Raw genomic sequence first — 11,886 nt, forward strand, 5'->3', positions numbered from 1 at the left:
TCCTCCTCAGTGTTCTCAGAGATTTTCACAAGAGCCCAGGCTTATGGTATATGTGCATGAAAATGATGTTTCCTTGTTGGCGAGCATTTGGTTCTTTTTGTGATTTACTCATTTTTCAGCTCATTTGTTTTTTGTTTGTTTGTTGTCTACCCAATAGAGTGAGGGTGCCTGCCTCAGAGATGCTCTGACAGAGACCATGATATTCTCATGAGGTGTCCCTGCTGATCACCCATAATAGCAGTGGATGTACCTTCAGCACTCAGTGAATGTTTTTTAGTAAACCAAAAATTGAGGAGAGAAGAGAGGTGTTTGGCTATGGCAGGTTAGGATCCGCTGACCCAGGACATCCCTGAGAACATGTCCACCCTGTGCCAGTGTCTCCTGCCAGCCCTCAGCACAGGGCAGAGCAGGTTTTCCTGTCCAGCATGGAGCAAGTCCTTCTGTGACCCTGAGGCTTATGGCGCCCCTCCTGGTTTAAGGTTCCACAGGCTGCAGTGGAACAGGGTGTACAGCCTAGAGCATCTGGAGTTGCTCTCAGACACAATGGGCTTCCTCTGGCTTGGAGTTCTGGATTTAGGGCCACTGGATTCCAGGTATGCAGTTGTACACACCATTCTCGCCCTCAGTGGTCAGATGCATAGTACTTTCCAACTAATGAGGCAGAAGTGCAAACATCAGTAGGATCATCCCTCCGCAGCCTAAATGCCATGATTGGGCCATTCACTTCTCTGCAGAATCAGTGCTTGACACTCTCCCACCTCCTGGCCTGCACTCTCCATTGGATATGTGGGATACAGCTCTGTCAGAGTCAGGAAGAATGCCCCCTGCTCTGCTGCAACTTTTCTCCTGTCTCTCATTCTAAGGTTCCTCATGGGAGTCTCTTGGTCATTCCAGCCTGAAGGGAGTGCTCCTCCTCAGCCACTCCCCTGTGCCTCTAGAAGCACCTCCCTTGGCATTAAATGCCTAGAGACAGTTGTGCCCTGGAAGACAGGCATGCCCTCCTTGGGGAGGAAGAAAGAGGGGCAGTCCATTGTTTAGATGCCACTGGGTCTGAGGTGAAACCAGGCCTTGTTGGGCACAGGCAGGGCAGGTAGGGCGAGCATAAACTTTTGAATTTCCAAAAGGCAGAGGACAATATACCTCAGGATAAGAAGAGGTCTGACGTCAAAGGAAAAGACGCCAGGTGGAAGCATGTCTGCTCAAAGGCTGGGTTAAGAGAGCTGAATGTGGGAAAGCCCATGCATGGGGACTGATCCACTGGACCTCTGAAGGCCCAGAGTGACAGGAAACCAAGAAAGGTATACTACCACCTCTCTGTTACTTCTCTGGATCCAGGAGAGCAGCTGGGATGTTGCCTTTCCTTCTCTACACTGTAGCAAGTCATGTTCTCCAAAAGAGCTCGGATGAATTGGGGAGATCTCTCTCCTGATTTCTGTCGTCAGTGGGTGTCCCAGCGTCAGGCTCATGAGAGGTTGGCTGACATCCCAGGGATGCATGACGAGGGCTCCCAGACTTCTGAGCACATTCTAAGTACCACTCTCTCACTCAGAAACAAAACAGAAAACAAAAGTTTGGAAGGACAGATGCCTTGGGATCCCAGTAGGAATCATGTGCTCAAAGGCTTCTATGGCCTGTACATAAGTGAGAGCCATGATGAGGGCAGGTGGCAGGGGACCGGGAGGTGGTGAAAACATCCCCAGATTCATGTATGGGTGCTGGGAGTCGGCAGGTACTCTCCAATACTGGGCAGGAAGGACAGCCCTTGATGAAGATGTGCTCCTGCCTCCAGGGCCCCAGCTCATGCCCCAGGAAAGCAGGCTCTGCATGGAAAGAAGAGTGTTTCTTGCTCTTGAAGAAGGCAAGTTCAGCTCAGACTTTGTTTCCTCGTCATTCTAAGTGGTCCCACCTGCCTCCTTGTAACTCCTGGACGCTGGGATCTCATAGAAGCTGCCTGAGCTTGGGCTCCTACAATTTTCCAGGTTTTTTCTAGTGCATGTAACGTCAGTGTTAAAGAGAAATGCAGCCCCCACGTGGCACCACTCCTACTAAAAGCCCAGGAACAAGTCGAGATTAACTTCCTGAATTCATTACAATTTGAATCTCTTCAAGAAATCTAATCAACCATTCTGTAATTTCTGGTGAACACCACTGTGGTAATATGTCGCATGGTCTCTCTCCCTGGAATAATAGAGTTGTCTAGGCCAGTGTTTTTCAACCTTTTTTGGGAAAAGGCACACTTGTTTCATGAAAAAAATCACGAGGCACACCACCATTAGAAAATGTTAAAAAATTTAACTCTGTGCCTATATTGACTATATATAAAGTAATTCTCTTGAATAGGAATCAAATAAACACAAAGAACGTATTTTATAATTACTTTATTATGAAATATTAAGTAAACAAAATAGTGAAAAATTATAAAATTCTTGTCTTGTCTGCACCTACAGCACACCAGGCAACATCTTTGTGCAGCGGAACAGCGGTTGAAAAACGCTGGTCTAGGCATCACTTTGCAGGAGGTAAAAGAGACCCTGCAGAAAAGTGGTGCCTCTCTCTCTCTCTCTCTCTCTCTCTCTCTCTCTCTCTCTCATCTCAATTTCAAAAGATCCAATTTGTGACTCAGTGCACCATGGGACATCCGATAATATGGCATATCTTGACCAAACATGCCAAATACTATTGTAGTACACTTTCAAATCTTTGAAGGGGAAGGTGTATCTCTGCACTCTGCTAAATCCTGAGAGAGGACACTCTTCCCTCACAATCTGAGTGAGAGTTTTAGGCCTAGAAGGATTTTTTGAAGCCAAATAGCATGTTGTTCCCTGGGGTTGAGCAAACATTAATTATCCATACATTATTTGGCAGTTATGTTTAGGGACATAACCCTGGAACTTGTCTGGGCCTAATCTCCTGCCTGTGGAAGATCAGGGTGTGAAATAGGAGGCCTGAGCTAAAGAGAATGCCCTCTGGGAGCAGCTCCTTGATAAGGATACTTAGGGCTTTTGGTCCAGGTTTATCTTTCTCTGTGCCTCCAATATTCTAAAGAGCCCAAGATTCTAGCCTCTCAATGCCTTTTATAACTGGGTAAGTCATTTCCCAGGTTCCACTAAACACCTCTCCTTTGGCCTCTGCATAGCCCATACTTTTACATGTAATTTTCTGAAGCCAGTTTACTGAGCTCATCTGGTTCTTCTGGAGGGAATGGACTTTACCTCCACAGAGGGAGGGTGATTGAACCTCCTACCTGTATTCCCATCAGCTTGGGTTTAAAGTATCCACCCATTTCCTTCTTAACCACCAGCCTTTTCAGTTCTCTAGTTTACCCAGTCAGAGTCTGTGAGTTTCCCAAAGGTGCACTTTGTTTTGGCTCACTTTCTTGGTACGATTGAAAATTTGCACCCCTCCCTTCTGATCAATCCCTAGATGTGATTTTGGTCCTTCATCCTTTGAGGATGGCTTGATCCTCAAAATCTGGAACAACTACTGTCCAGTTATTCTTTGAATTTGTATGGAATTGCAATTGAGGTAACATCATCTGTCAGGGACTGTTTGGTACTCAATGCTTTTTGCATTGTATTCCTTTTTCGTCTTGAGAGGATACTTTGTCTGTCTAATGGTATATTACCAGGAATACTAGGGAATTTTTGTGGTACCAACAACCCATCAAGTCTACTTCCAGGTTGGTTACATTTTCTTTTTCTTTCATGAGAGGACCTAGTATTCAGTTGGAGGTGTGCAGAGTGCAAAACCCAATCAGGTAAATTGCCTGGAGAATCAGTACTAAGGTTCAGTTCTCAGTTGAAAGTTGCCATTTCAGCTGGGAAGTCAACAGGAAGGTGTGGCCAGATGGGGTATAATAGTTTCTGAGGAGGCTGCGGGACCAGAGGCAAGAGCATGAAAGACACTGCCCAGGTCAGAGCCAAGGGCTCCCTGCAGCATACGTACTCTGCTGAGTTAGGAGCCTAAGTTGTTCCCCAAGGAGCTTAAGGTCACAGATAATTATCATTTATTTCCTTAAAAAGAAGCAGACTTTGCCTTTGCCACTAGATTTTTGGCTTGCCTTAATCTAAAATGTTTTGATTTCTGTTTTGATGTGTGCCATTCATAAAGGTGTCTGAATGTAGAATATCCCTAAGGAACATATTGTAGGTCAAATTGGCAATATCCCTTTTGGTTTTTTTAATGGTCAGGCTGTGTGTCTGAAAATCAGTATTAGGGGAGGTTTTTTATTAAAGCCAACTGATATTTAGAAAGAGGGAAGAAGAGAGAGAGAAACATTTATGGGAGAAACATCCATCAGATGGCTCCTGTCCACCTCCTACTGGTGTTCGGGAATGGATCCTGCAAGCTACCTTTGGGTGCAAGGGGGGTTCTCAGCCAACTGAGCAACACTGACCAGGGCTCGCAGTTTCTTTTGGGAGAAGGCTTAGTTGTGGCATGTGAGCCCTCTGTTGTCATGGATAAAGTGGTCATTCTAATATACATAGAAAGGACAGAGAATAAATGTACATCTCAAATGAATTGTAATTTTTCTTATCTCTAGCTCCCCCATGCTATGAAAACTTTTGTTCTGCTTTTAATCTTTTAGAATATATCAGAAGACACAAGGTATGCATTCTGTGGGTGTTCCTTAATCTTCCCCATCTATTTAATTTATTGGAGCTTAACAAGAGATGATGTGATGGACCAGGGGCTGCTGCCTACTCCAGGGGCTTTCAGTCCATCAGCAATAATAAGAAAGGTTTCCCTGAAAAGGGTGGGACCATCTCTCTGGTTTCCCAGTACTCATTGCACAGCAGAATTACAGGTAGGCAGTGAGTACATGTGGGAGGGGTGCAGTGGTCATCTCACCACTCCTTGGTGCCTGATGAGGTATATATCCTGCACCAGCCTAGGAGAGGCAGTGTTGAGTGGCCTTGTGGCCCCTAAGCAGAAGATGGGAATGGGGTAAGTTGGGACGCTCCAGTTGTTGCCAGAGCAGTGCCTTTGGCCCTCAGCTGGTTCCTCTGAAGGGAGAGGGAATGGGGTTGCTCATGCTTCACCTGACATGATGCCTTGCTCCTGACCATTTCCCAGGATCTCTTTCAGAGCCACTTCATCAGGATGAACAGTGAGGCTCCACTCAGACTCCTGGACCTGGCATGCCAGAGCCTGCTGAGGGATGAAGCCTCGGCCATTGCTGCAGTGGAGTGGCTGCCTATGGAGCTCTTCCCATCTCTGTTCACGGCTGCCTTGGCTGGGAGGCACAGCAATGTCCTGAAGGTTCTGGTGCAGACTTGGCCCTTCCCCTGCCTCCCTCTGGGGGCCTTGTTGAACCATCAACAGACTTATCATGATATCTTGCAGGCTGTGCTCGATGGGCTAGATGCCCTGCTTGCCTAGGAGACTCGACCCAGGTGAGGGGGATTCCATGGCTTGGTTGTGCCCTGGCATTTTGAGCAGTTACAGCTGGGATATAGAAGTGTACAGGGCCACAGGGAGAACTCAGGAAGGCCTTGGAGCCACTGCTGGGGTCATTCTGGGAACAGGCTTCAGATGTATAGATATGTAGGGCTGATGAAGATGAGAGGGTGACAGGAAGGACATGATACCCCCTTCCTGCTGACACCAAAAGGTACCAGAAATGGGGACCACGAAGGATCCCAGTAGTGCAAGGAGCATCTGATTTCTGGGGTAAGGAGTAAAAGTCCCATTGGGTGTCTGGCCCAGCTGCCAAGATTCCCAGACTCATGGCCATGGTCTTATTCCCTGATATCTTAATTTACCCCTGTCTACCTCCTATTTTCTCCACAGAAGGTGGAAAATGCAGATGTTGAATTTACAGAAGGGAGCTCATCAGGAGTTCTGGATCGTGTGGGCCGGAACCAGAGCTGATGTGTACTCACAGCTGGATCCTGAGGCCCCACAGCCCATGAGGAGAAGGTGGAAACTGGACAGCTTAAGGAAGGGGCCAAATCCACCCTTGGCCCCCATGGTAGTGTTAGTAGATCTTTGCCTCAAAGGATGTGTCCTTGATGAGTCCCACAGTTACCTTATTAAGAAAGACAGCGAGAGGAGGGGTTTGAAGAGAGCTGAGTGTTTTCTGACTCAGGAGTCACTTTGTCTATTCACTTCCTTGTTTTCCATGTTTGGCACCCCTTTGGCCCTTTCTCCTCCCTGCCTACCACCATCCCCAGATGATGTGTCCCATGTGAGGTGCTATCAGAAACTCTTTCAAGGAGACAGGAATGTCCAACTGGAAGCAGAGTAAGGTGACAGCCAGGGCCCAAGTTAGTTTCGCCCCAAGGTCCTGGTCCAAGGACCGATCAGGGAGGCCATCCCATGTCCTGGCACTGGCTCCCTAGCATGACACTTGCTCTCCATCACAGTGCTTCTTCTTCCAGTTTTTCTACTTAACACCCGGATGGATAACAGTGACTATTTGTCCTAAGAACTCAAAAAGGACATTTCTACAGTAGAAAGACTTCAACTCCTGAAGATCTGTTCCTGGACTCTGGCCCTTTAAGGAGACTATTGTCACAGGCCTGCAGGCCAGGCCTGGGAGCCATGGAAACATAAGAATGTTTGGTTTCCTCATCTCTGTTTGAGCCTGGCAGTTGCTTCCATTTGTACCTCTGAGACGTCCTCCTCCTGCCTTCTGTACTAGTTGGGTAAACATTGGGATTTATTTTTTTACTCTAGTTAAGAGAGCCCTGAGATTTCTTAGGGTGGGGGAGTGTCACTCTATGTAACTCATTCATTTGCTCATTGAACAGGTTAAACTTTCATCGGCAATTCTGCTGACAGGTTAATGTAGGACACCTTTATTTGCCTATCCTTTATGTAAGACTTGTCTTGTTTAAAAACATGTTTTTATTGATTGCAGAGAGAGAGGAAGGGGTATCGAGAGGGAGATAGAAACATCAATGATCAGAAACACTGATTGGCTGCCTACTGCACTGCTCCTACTGATAAAAGAGTATCCAACTGACCAGAAATTAAACCTTATCAACAACTGAGACACAACAACCAGGCCCAACATGCCATTTAAAGTGTTCCTTCCACATAATTTGTTGAGGGTTGTGTGGCCTGAAAGAAGGAACTTTATAAACAAGGCATCTTCCATAAACATCTGGCCATGAGAAGGAATTTCTGGTATCAGGCTAGAAGATCTCTCCTCCTTTCCCTTCCACTGAGGGCCCCTTGAAAGTTCTCCAAGTACTGGCTTCCATGTCCACTCCTGTTCACCCTTTGTTCATTTCTATTCTTGTATTGCTTGTGAATGCTACCATTTGTTTTCAACTTGAAAAATGCCTGGTAATCTCAGCAGATGCTATCTCATTTTATCTTCCCGGTGTATTTCAGAATGGGCAAAAAAAACAAAACAAATCTACTACATACTTATACTTTTTTTGGTCCTCATTTTGTTTATTTTTAATTTTGTATTATGAATTTTAAATGATTTTTAGAGAGAATAAGGGAAAGAGAGAATAGAAAGGTATGTCAGCTGCCTACTGCATGCCCCCTAAATGGGACCAAACTGGCACCTCAGATATGTGCTGTGGCTGAAAAATCAAACCAACAACTTTTAGTGCACAGGACAAGGTCCACCGAGTGAAGCCACATCAAGCAGGGATCTTATTTGCATTTTAAATGCAACCCACTATGACCTTTTCCCATAATACCGAGTTCTCTTCTCTAAAGTCTGCTTGGTACTACAGGAAACGAATTTATTACACAAAATTTTGCAACATATTTGTGTACCAGAGTTAATCCTCCATTGTTTCCTAAGTTTTTGTTTGTTTGTTTTTTTACTTATGGTTTTTATTTCAAAAAATTATGCTCATTTCAAATAACTGAAATTTTCGAACAGGCACAGATTATTTTTAAAAATCAGATTGGTCAGTTTGCCTTCAGTGGCTGAGCATCGACCTATGAACCGAAGGGTCATAGTTCAATTCCCAGTTAGGGCACATGCCTGGGTTGGGGGCTTGATTCTCACAGGGGATGTTGAGAAGGCATTGGATCCATAATTCTCTCTCTTCATTGATGCATCTCTCTCTCTCCCTCCCTCTCTCTCTCTTTCTCCCCCTGTGCCATTTGCTTTGAAGTCATAGCCTGAGATTAAGGAGCATAGAAAGCCATTTACACAGGAATGCCCTGGCTACAAAACCTGTCTTCAAAACAAGGCACAAGGGAATCACCATGTTTGGGGATTCCTGCTGAGGTGGGAAACTAAAGACAAGCAAGAAACCAGGGATATTATCTCTTTTAAGCTGAGCGGTGGCGACAGGTGAATTACCCTTGACACCCACCCACCCACCCACCCACCCACTTTCCTTTGTCTTTCTTCCAAGACTCTTCCCTCTGTTCCATACTTCCATGTCATTGCACTGGTCTTTGACAGGTCATTGAGCTGTACACTTAGATTTGGTGCATTTTTCTATATGAATGTGATTCTGCACAATATTAATAACTTTCAAGCTCACTGGCCCTCTGATCCCATTGTCTGTACAAGTTTGTAACATGCTGCTTCCCTTTCATCACATTACATTTTATTTTTTATTTTATTTTTTAATTTCTCCTCAAGGTTCAAAGTATTGCAGATGTCCTCTTTCCCTGTTCCATTAACACCCTCCACTGCACCAACCCCAGGCATTCACTGAACTATTGCTTATATCCACAGATTATACATATACATTCTATGATTGATCTCATCACATCCCCCCTCTCCTCTATACACAAACACACACACACACACACACACACACACAAACATACATGCGGACACAAACACACTGACACAAACATACACTCGGACACAAACACACACACACTCACACATACACACACACACATAAACCAACATTTTCCTTCAGAGATTTGGATTTCTCTCAATGCCTCCATGTCTCTGGATTTATTTTGTTCATCAGTTGTTTTTTATCTTTATTGTTGAAAGATTACATGTGTCCCCTTTTGCAACCATCCACCCACTCCAGCACATCCTGTCCAAAACCCAGGGCTTCAGCACCCTTTTGTCTGGGTTCATGAATTCTTCATATGCATACAAGGTCCTGTGTTAATTACTACCCACCCACCCACTTTCCTTTGTCTTTCTTCCAAGACTCTGCCCCCTGTTCCATACTTCCATGTCTCTGGATCCACTCCATTCCTCAGTTTATTTTATTCATTAGATTCCACATAAGAGTGAGATCATGGGATCCTTGTCTTTCTCTGACTGACTTCTTTTGCTTAGTATGATACTTTTCAGGTCCCTCCTTGCTGTCTCAAAGGGTAAGAGATCCTATTATTTGATACGAGCCCACTATTCCATTGTGTAATGAAAAACTGCTAAATGTTGGAGAAGGTGTGGAGAAATTGCAACCTGAATATAAAAAAAAACTCCCAAAACATAATTCCTACATTCACTGCAAAGAAGCAGCCACTAGGAGAGGCAGCTTAGTACTTTGTTCAAAGTTAAAGACACATACAGTGACAGCATGACCCATGCACTAGTCTCTCTCCTACCTATCTACACTCCAGAAATTAGAACATACACCCATGTAGAGTTTTAGACACAAATGTTCACAGCAAGGGAATTTGTAAGAGACAAAACTTAAAAGGATCTAACTGTACCCAAACTGACGAAGGGATAAACAAACTGTGGAGCATCCATACAATGGAAGATGGCTCTGCCATTGAAAGGAATGATCTGCTCCCAGGAGCTACAATACAGATGAACCTCGACACCATTATGCGAGGTGAGAAGGGCCAGACACCAAACATCACACCAGGTGTAACTTGGCTGCACTTGTAAGTTTGGTATGGAGCTCCATTGTATGGCTGTAGCATACATTACATCACCAAAACCTACTGTTGGGTTTGACATGGTTTACCATTGTTCAATGTCACACAGCACTACTTTGATGCCCATCTCTATCATAAAATATCTGTCCCTAATCTTCATTGGGTCTTTCCACCAATGCCCATAAATGGAACTGCCTGTTTGAAAGTTTGAACATATTTTGGCTGATTTTTGAGACAGGGAGAGGGGGGAAGACAGAGAGGAGAGGAAGGAAGAAGGGAGGGAGGAACATTGACTTGGTATTCCAGTGAATGATGCATTCATTGGTTGCTTATTGTATGTGCACTGACCAGGGATTGAACTTGCGATTTTGGCTTATTCGGAAGACGCTCTAACCACTTAGGTACCCTGCAACGTGAAAGTCTACATATTTGAAAGCTATCAGTAAAAATTTCCCAAGGACCATTACTCAGCAGAGCACGGGGGTCAAGTGTCTCCATTGTAGAATTTGGAATTTCCCTCTCCAATATAGCCCCGCTGATCCCCAGGGGGCGGTTCCAGGACTGTTTGACCCATCCTAATGATGCTCTATATTGGTTTGCAGTTCCCCGGGATACATGGCCATGGCCTCCCTGGTCCACAGTGCCAGCTGCCAAGTAGCGGGCTTCATTGTCACCACCATAGGATGGATCTTCTCCATGACTTGCATGGGCCTGGCCGAGTGGCGCGTTTGGTACATGGAGAGCAGCTCCGCCCCCTCCCCAGGGCTGGCCTGTGTAGGGATGTGGAAGTTCTGCACTTACCAGTCCAACAACCTCCAGAGCAGAGCCATAGCGTGTCACCGCTACACGTACAGTGACACCTACCTGCCTCTCAATATCCGCATCACTCAGCACCTGCTGCTGGCTGCCAACCTCCTGGCTCTCCTGGGGAAAGTGCTTACCATCATGGGTCTGCAGAGAGTGTGTGTGGCTCATCTTCAGAAGGAAAACACCTGCAATCTCTTCTTAGCTTCCGGAGCCCTGAGCATCATAGCTGGGGTATTTATCTTCATTGTTCTGATCTGGAACTACCACGCTGTGATGAATGAAGACGGCATACGCTTCCCACCATCCTTCCACATGCCCTTCAGGCCAGACCGGCAGGAGATTGGCAGCACAGTCCCCGTGGCAGTTCTGGCTGCCATCCTGATACTGCTGAGTGGGCTGTTTACCCTGTCTTACCAGCTTCTCCCCCGACAGCCAAGTGTACCTGAGGCCTCAGAAGTGTGAAATTCCCAGTTGCATAGCTTTGCAAATCCACAAAGGGAAGTTAATGTGGAGGTGCAGTATTATCAGGATGCTCTAGGAAATAGTTCCAAGGGCTCACAAAGCCATCTTGAGCAGAAAGTGGGCATTTGCAGTATGTCCAAATTGGGCTCATTGATTGGTTAATGAACTTCATTAAATTTTTTTTCCCAAACCAACCACTCCCCAGCCGTCTTTATTATTATTGGGTAAAGGAGGGTCTTGCTGCAGAAAGATTTCTTCACAGGGTGGGCCTTTCAGTACAACCTGTGCCCTCTCCAATCCTGGAGTTTCTGTCTTTGAAATCATATGAGGGAATTGGCTGAGACCCACAACCTTGTTTGATTCATTTCTCACAGCTAAATAGAGGTTTGTGGGTTTTTTTTGTTTGTTTTATTTTGTTTTTTCTATTGGTGGAGATTTCCCAAAAATGGAAGGGTACCTTTCCTTTAATATTACCTCACCACTGTGACTTTACTTAAGTCTCTCACCTTTCCTTTCCCTGGATTCCCCTAATCACAATAGTAACTTGTTCTAAGCTCACTTTGCTCTAGTGTTTTGGAGACCCCACAATGTGTCTGCCATCATACTATGAATCCCAGAATCCCTTGTGCTCCCATGTTCTTGGTTTCCTCTTCTGATCCTTGGGATGCAGAAACCAAAAGACTGTCAAAGCCAGCCACCGCCAGGCAGGGCTGACAGGACCAGGAAATCCAGTGAAGTCCCCTGGACACAGGAAGCTTGGCATCTTAACCCGCCCTTGGCTGCTCTGGGCCTGTGCGTGTAGGCCCCGAGCTCTTGTGGAAGTGGAATGCA

At 45.6% G+C, this 11,886-nt stretch overlaps 1 protein-coding gene across 1 annotated transcript; it reads left to right on the top strand.

Moving 5' to 3' along the window:
• Window positions 1-357: 357 nt before the first annotated feature.
• On the top strand, window positions 358-11,055 carry LOC311615848 (claudin-34-like; the record flags this gene model as incomplete). Its single annotated transcript, XM_084871285.1, has 3 exons — window positions 358-593; window positions 5,794-5,979; window positions 10,389-11,055. 3 exons carry the CDS (start codon window positions 358-360, stop codon window positions 11,053-11,055), a joined length of 1,089 nt encoding a protein of 362 aa, XP_084727411.1.
• Between the last annotated feature and the right edge of the window lie 831 nt (window positions 11,056-11,886).

Source organism: Pipistrellus hanaki (assembly GCF_964339955.1).
Source record: "Pipistrellus hanaki genome assembly, chromosome: Y".
Classification (NCBI taxonomy): Eukaryota; Metazoa; Chordata; class Mammalia; order Chiroptera; family Vespertilionidae; genus Pipistrellus; species Pipistrellus hanaki.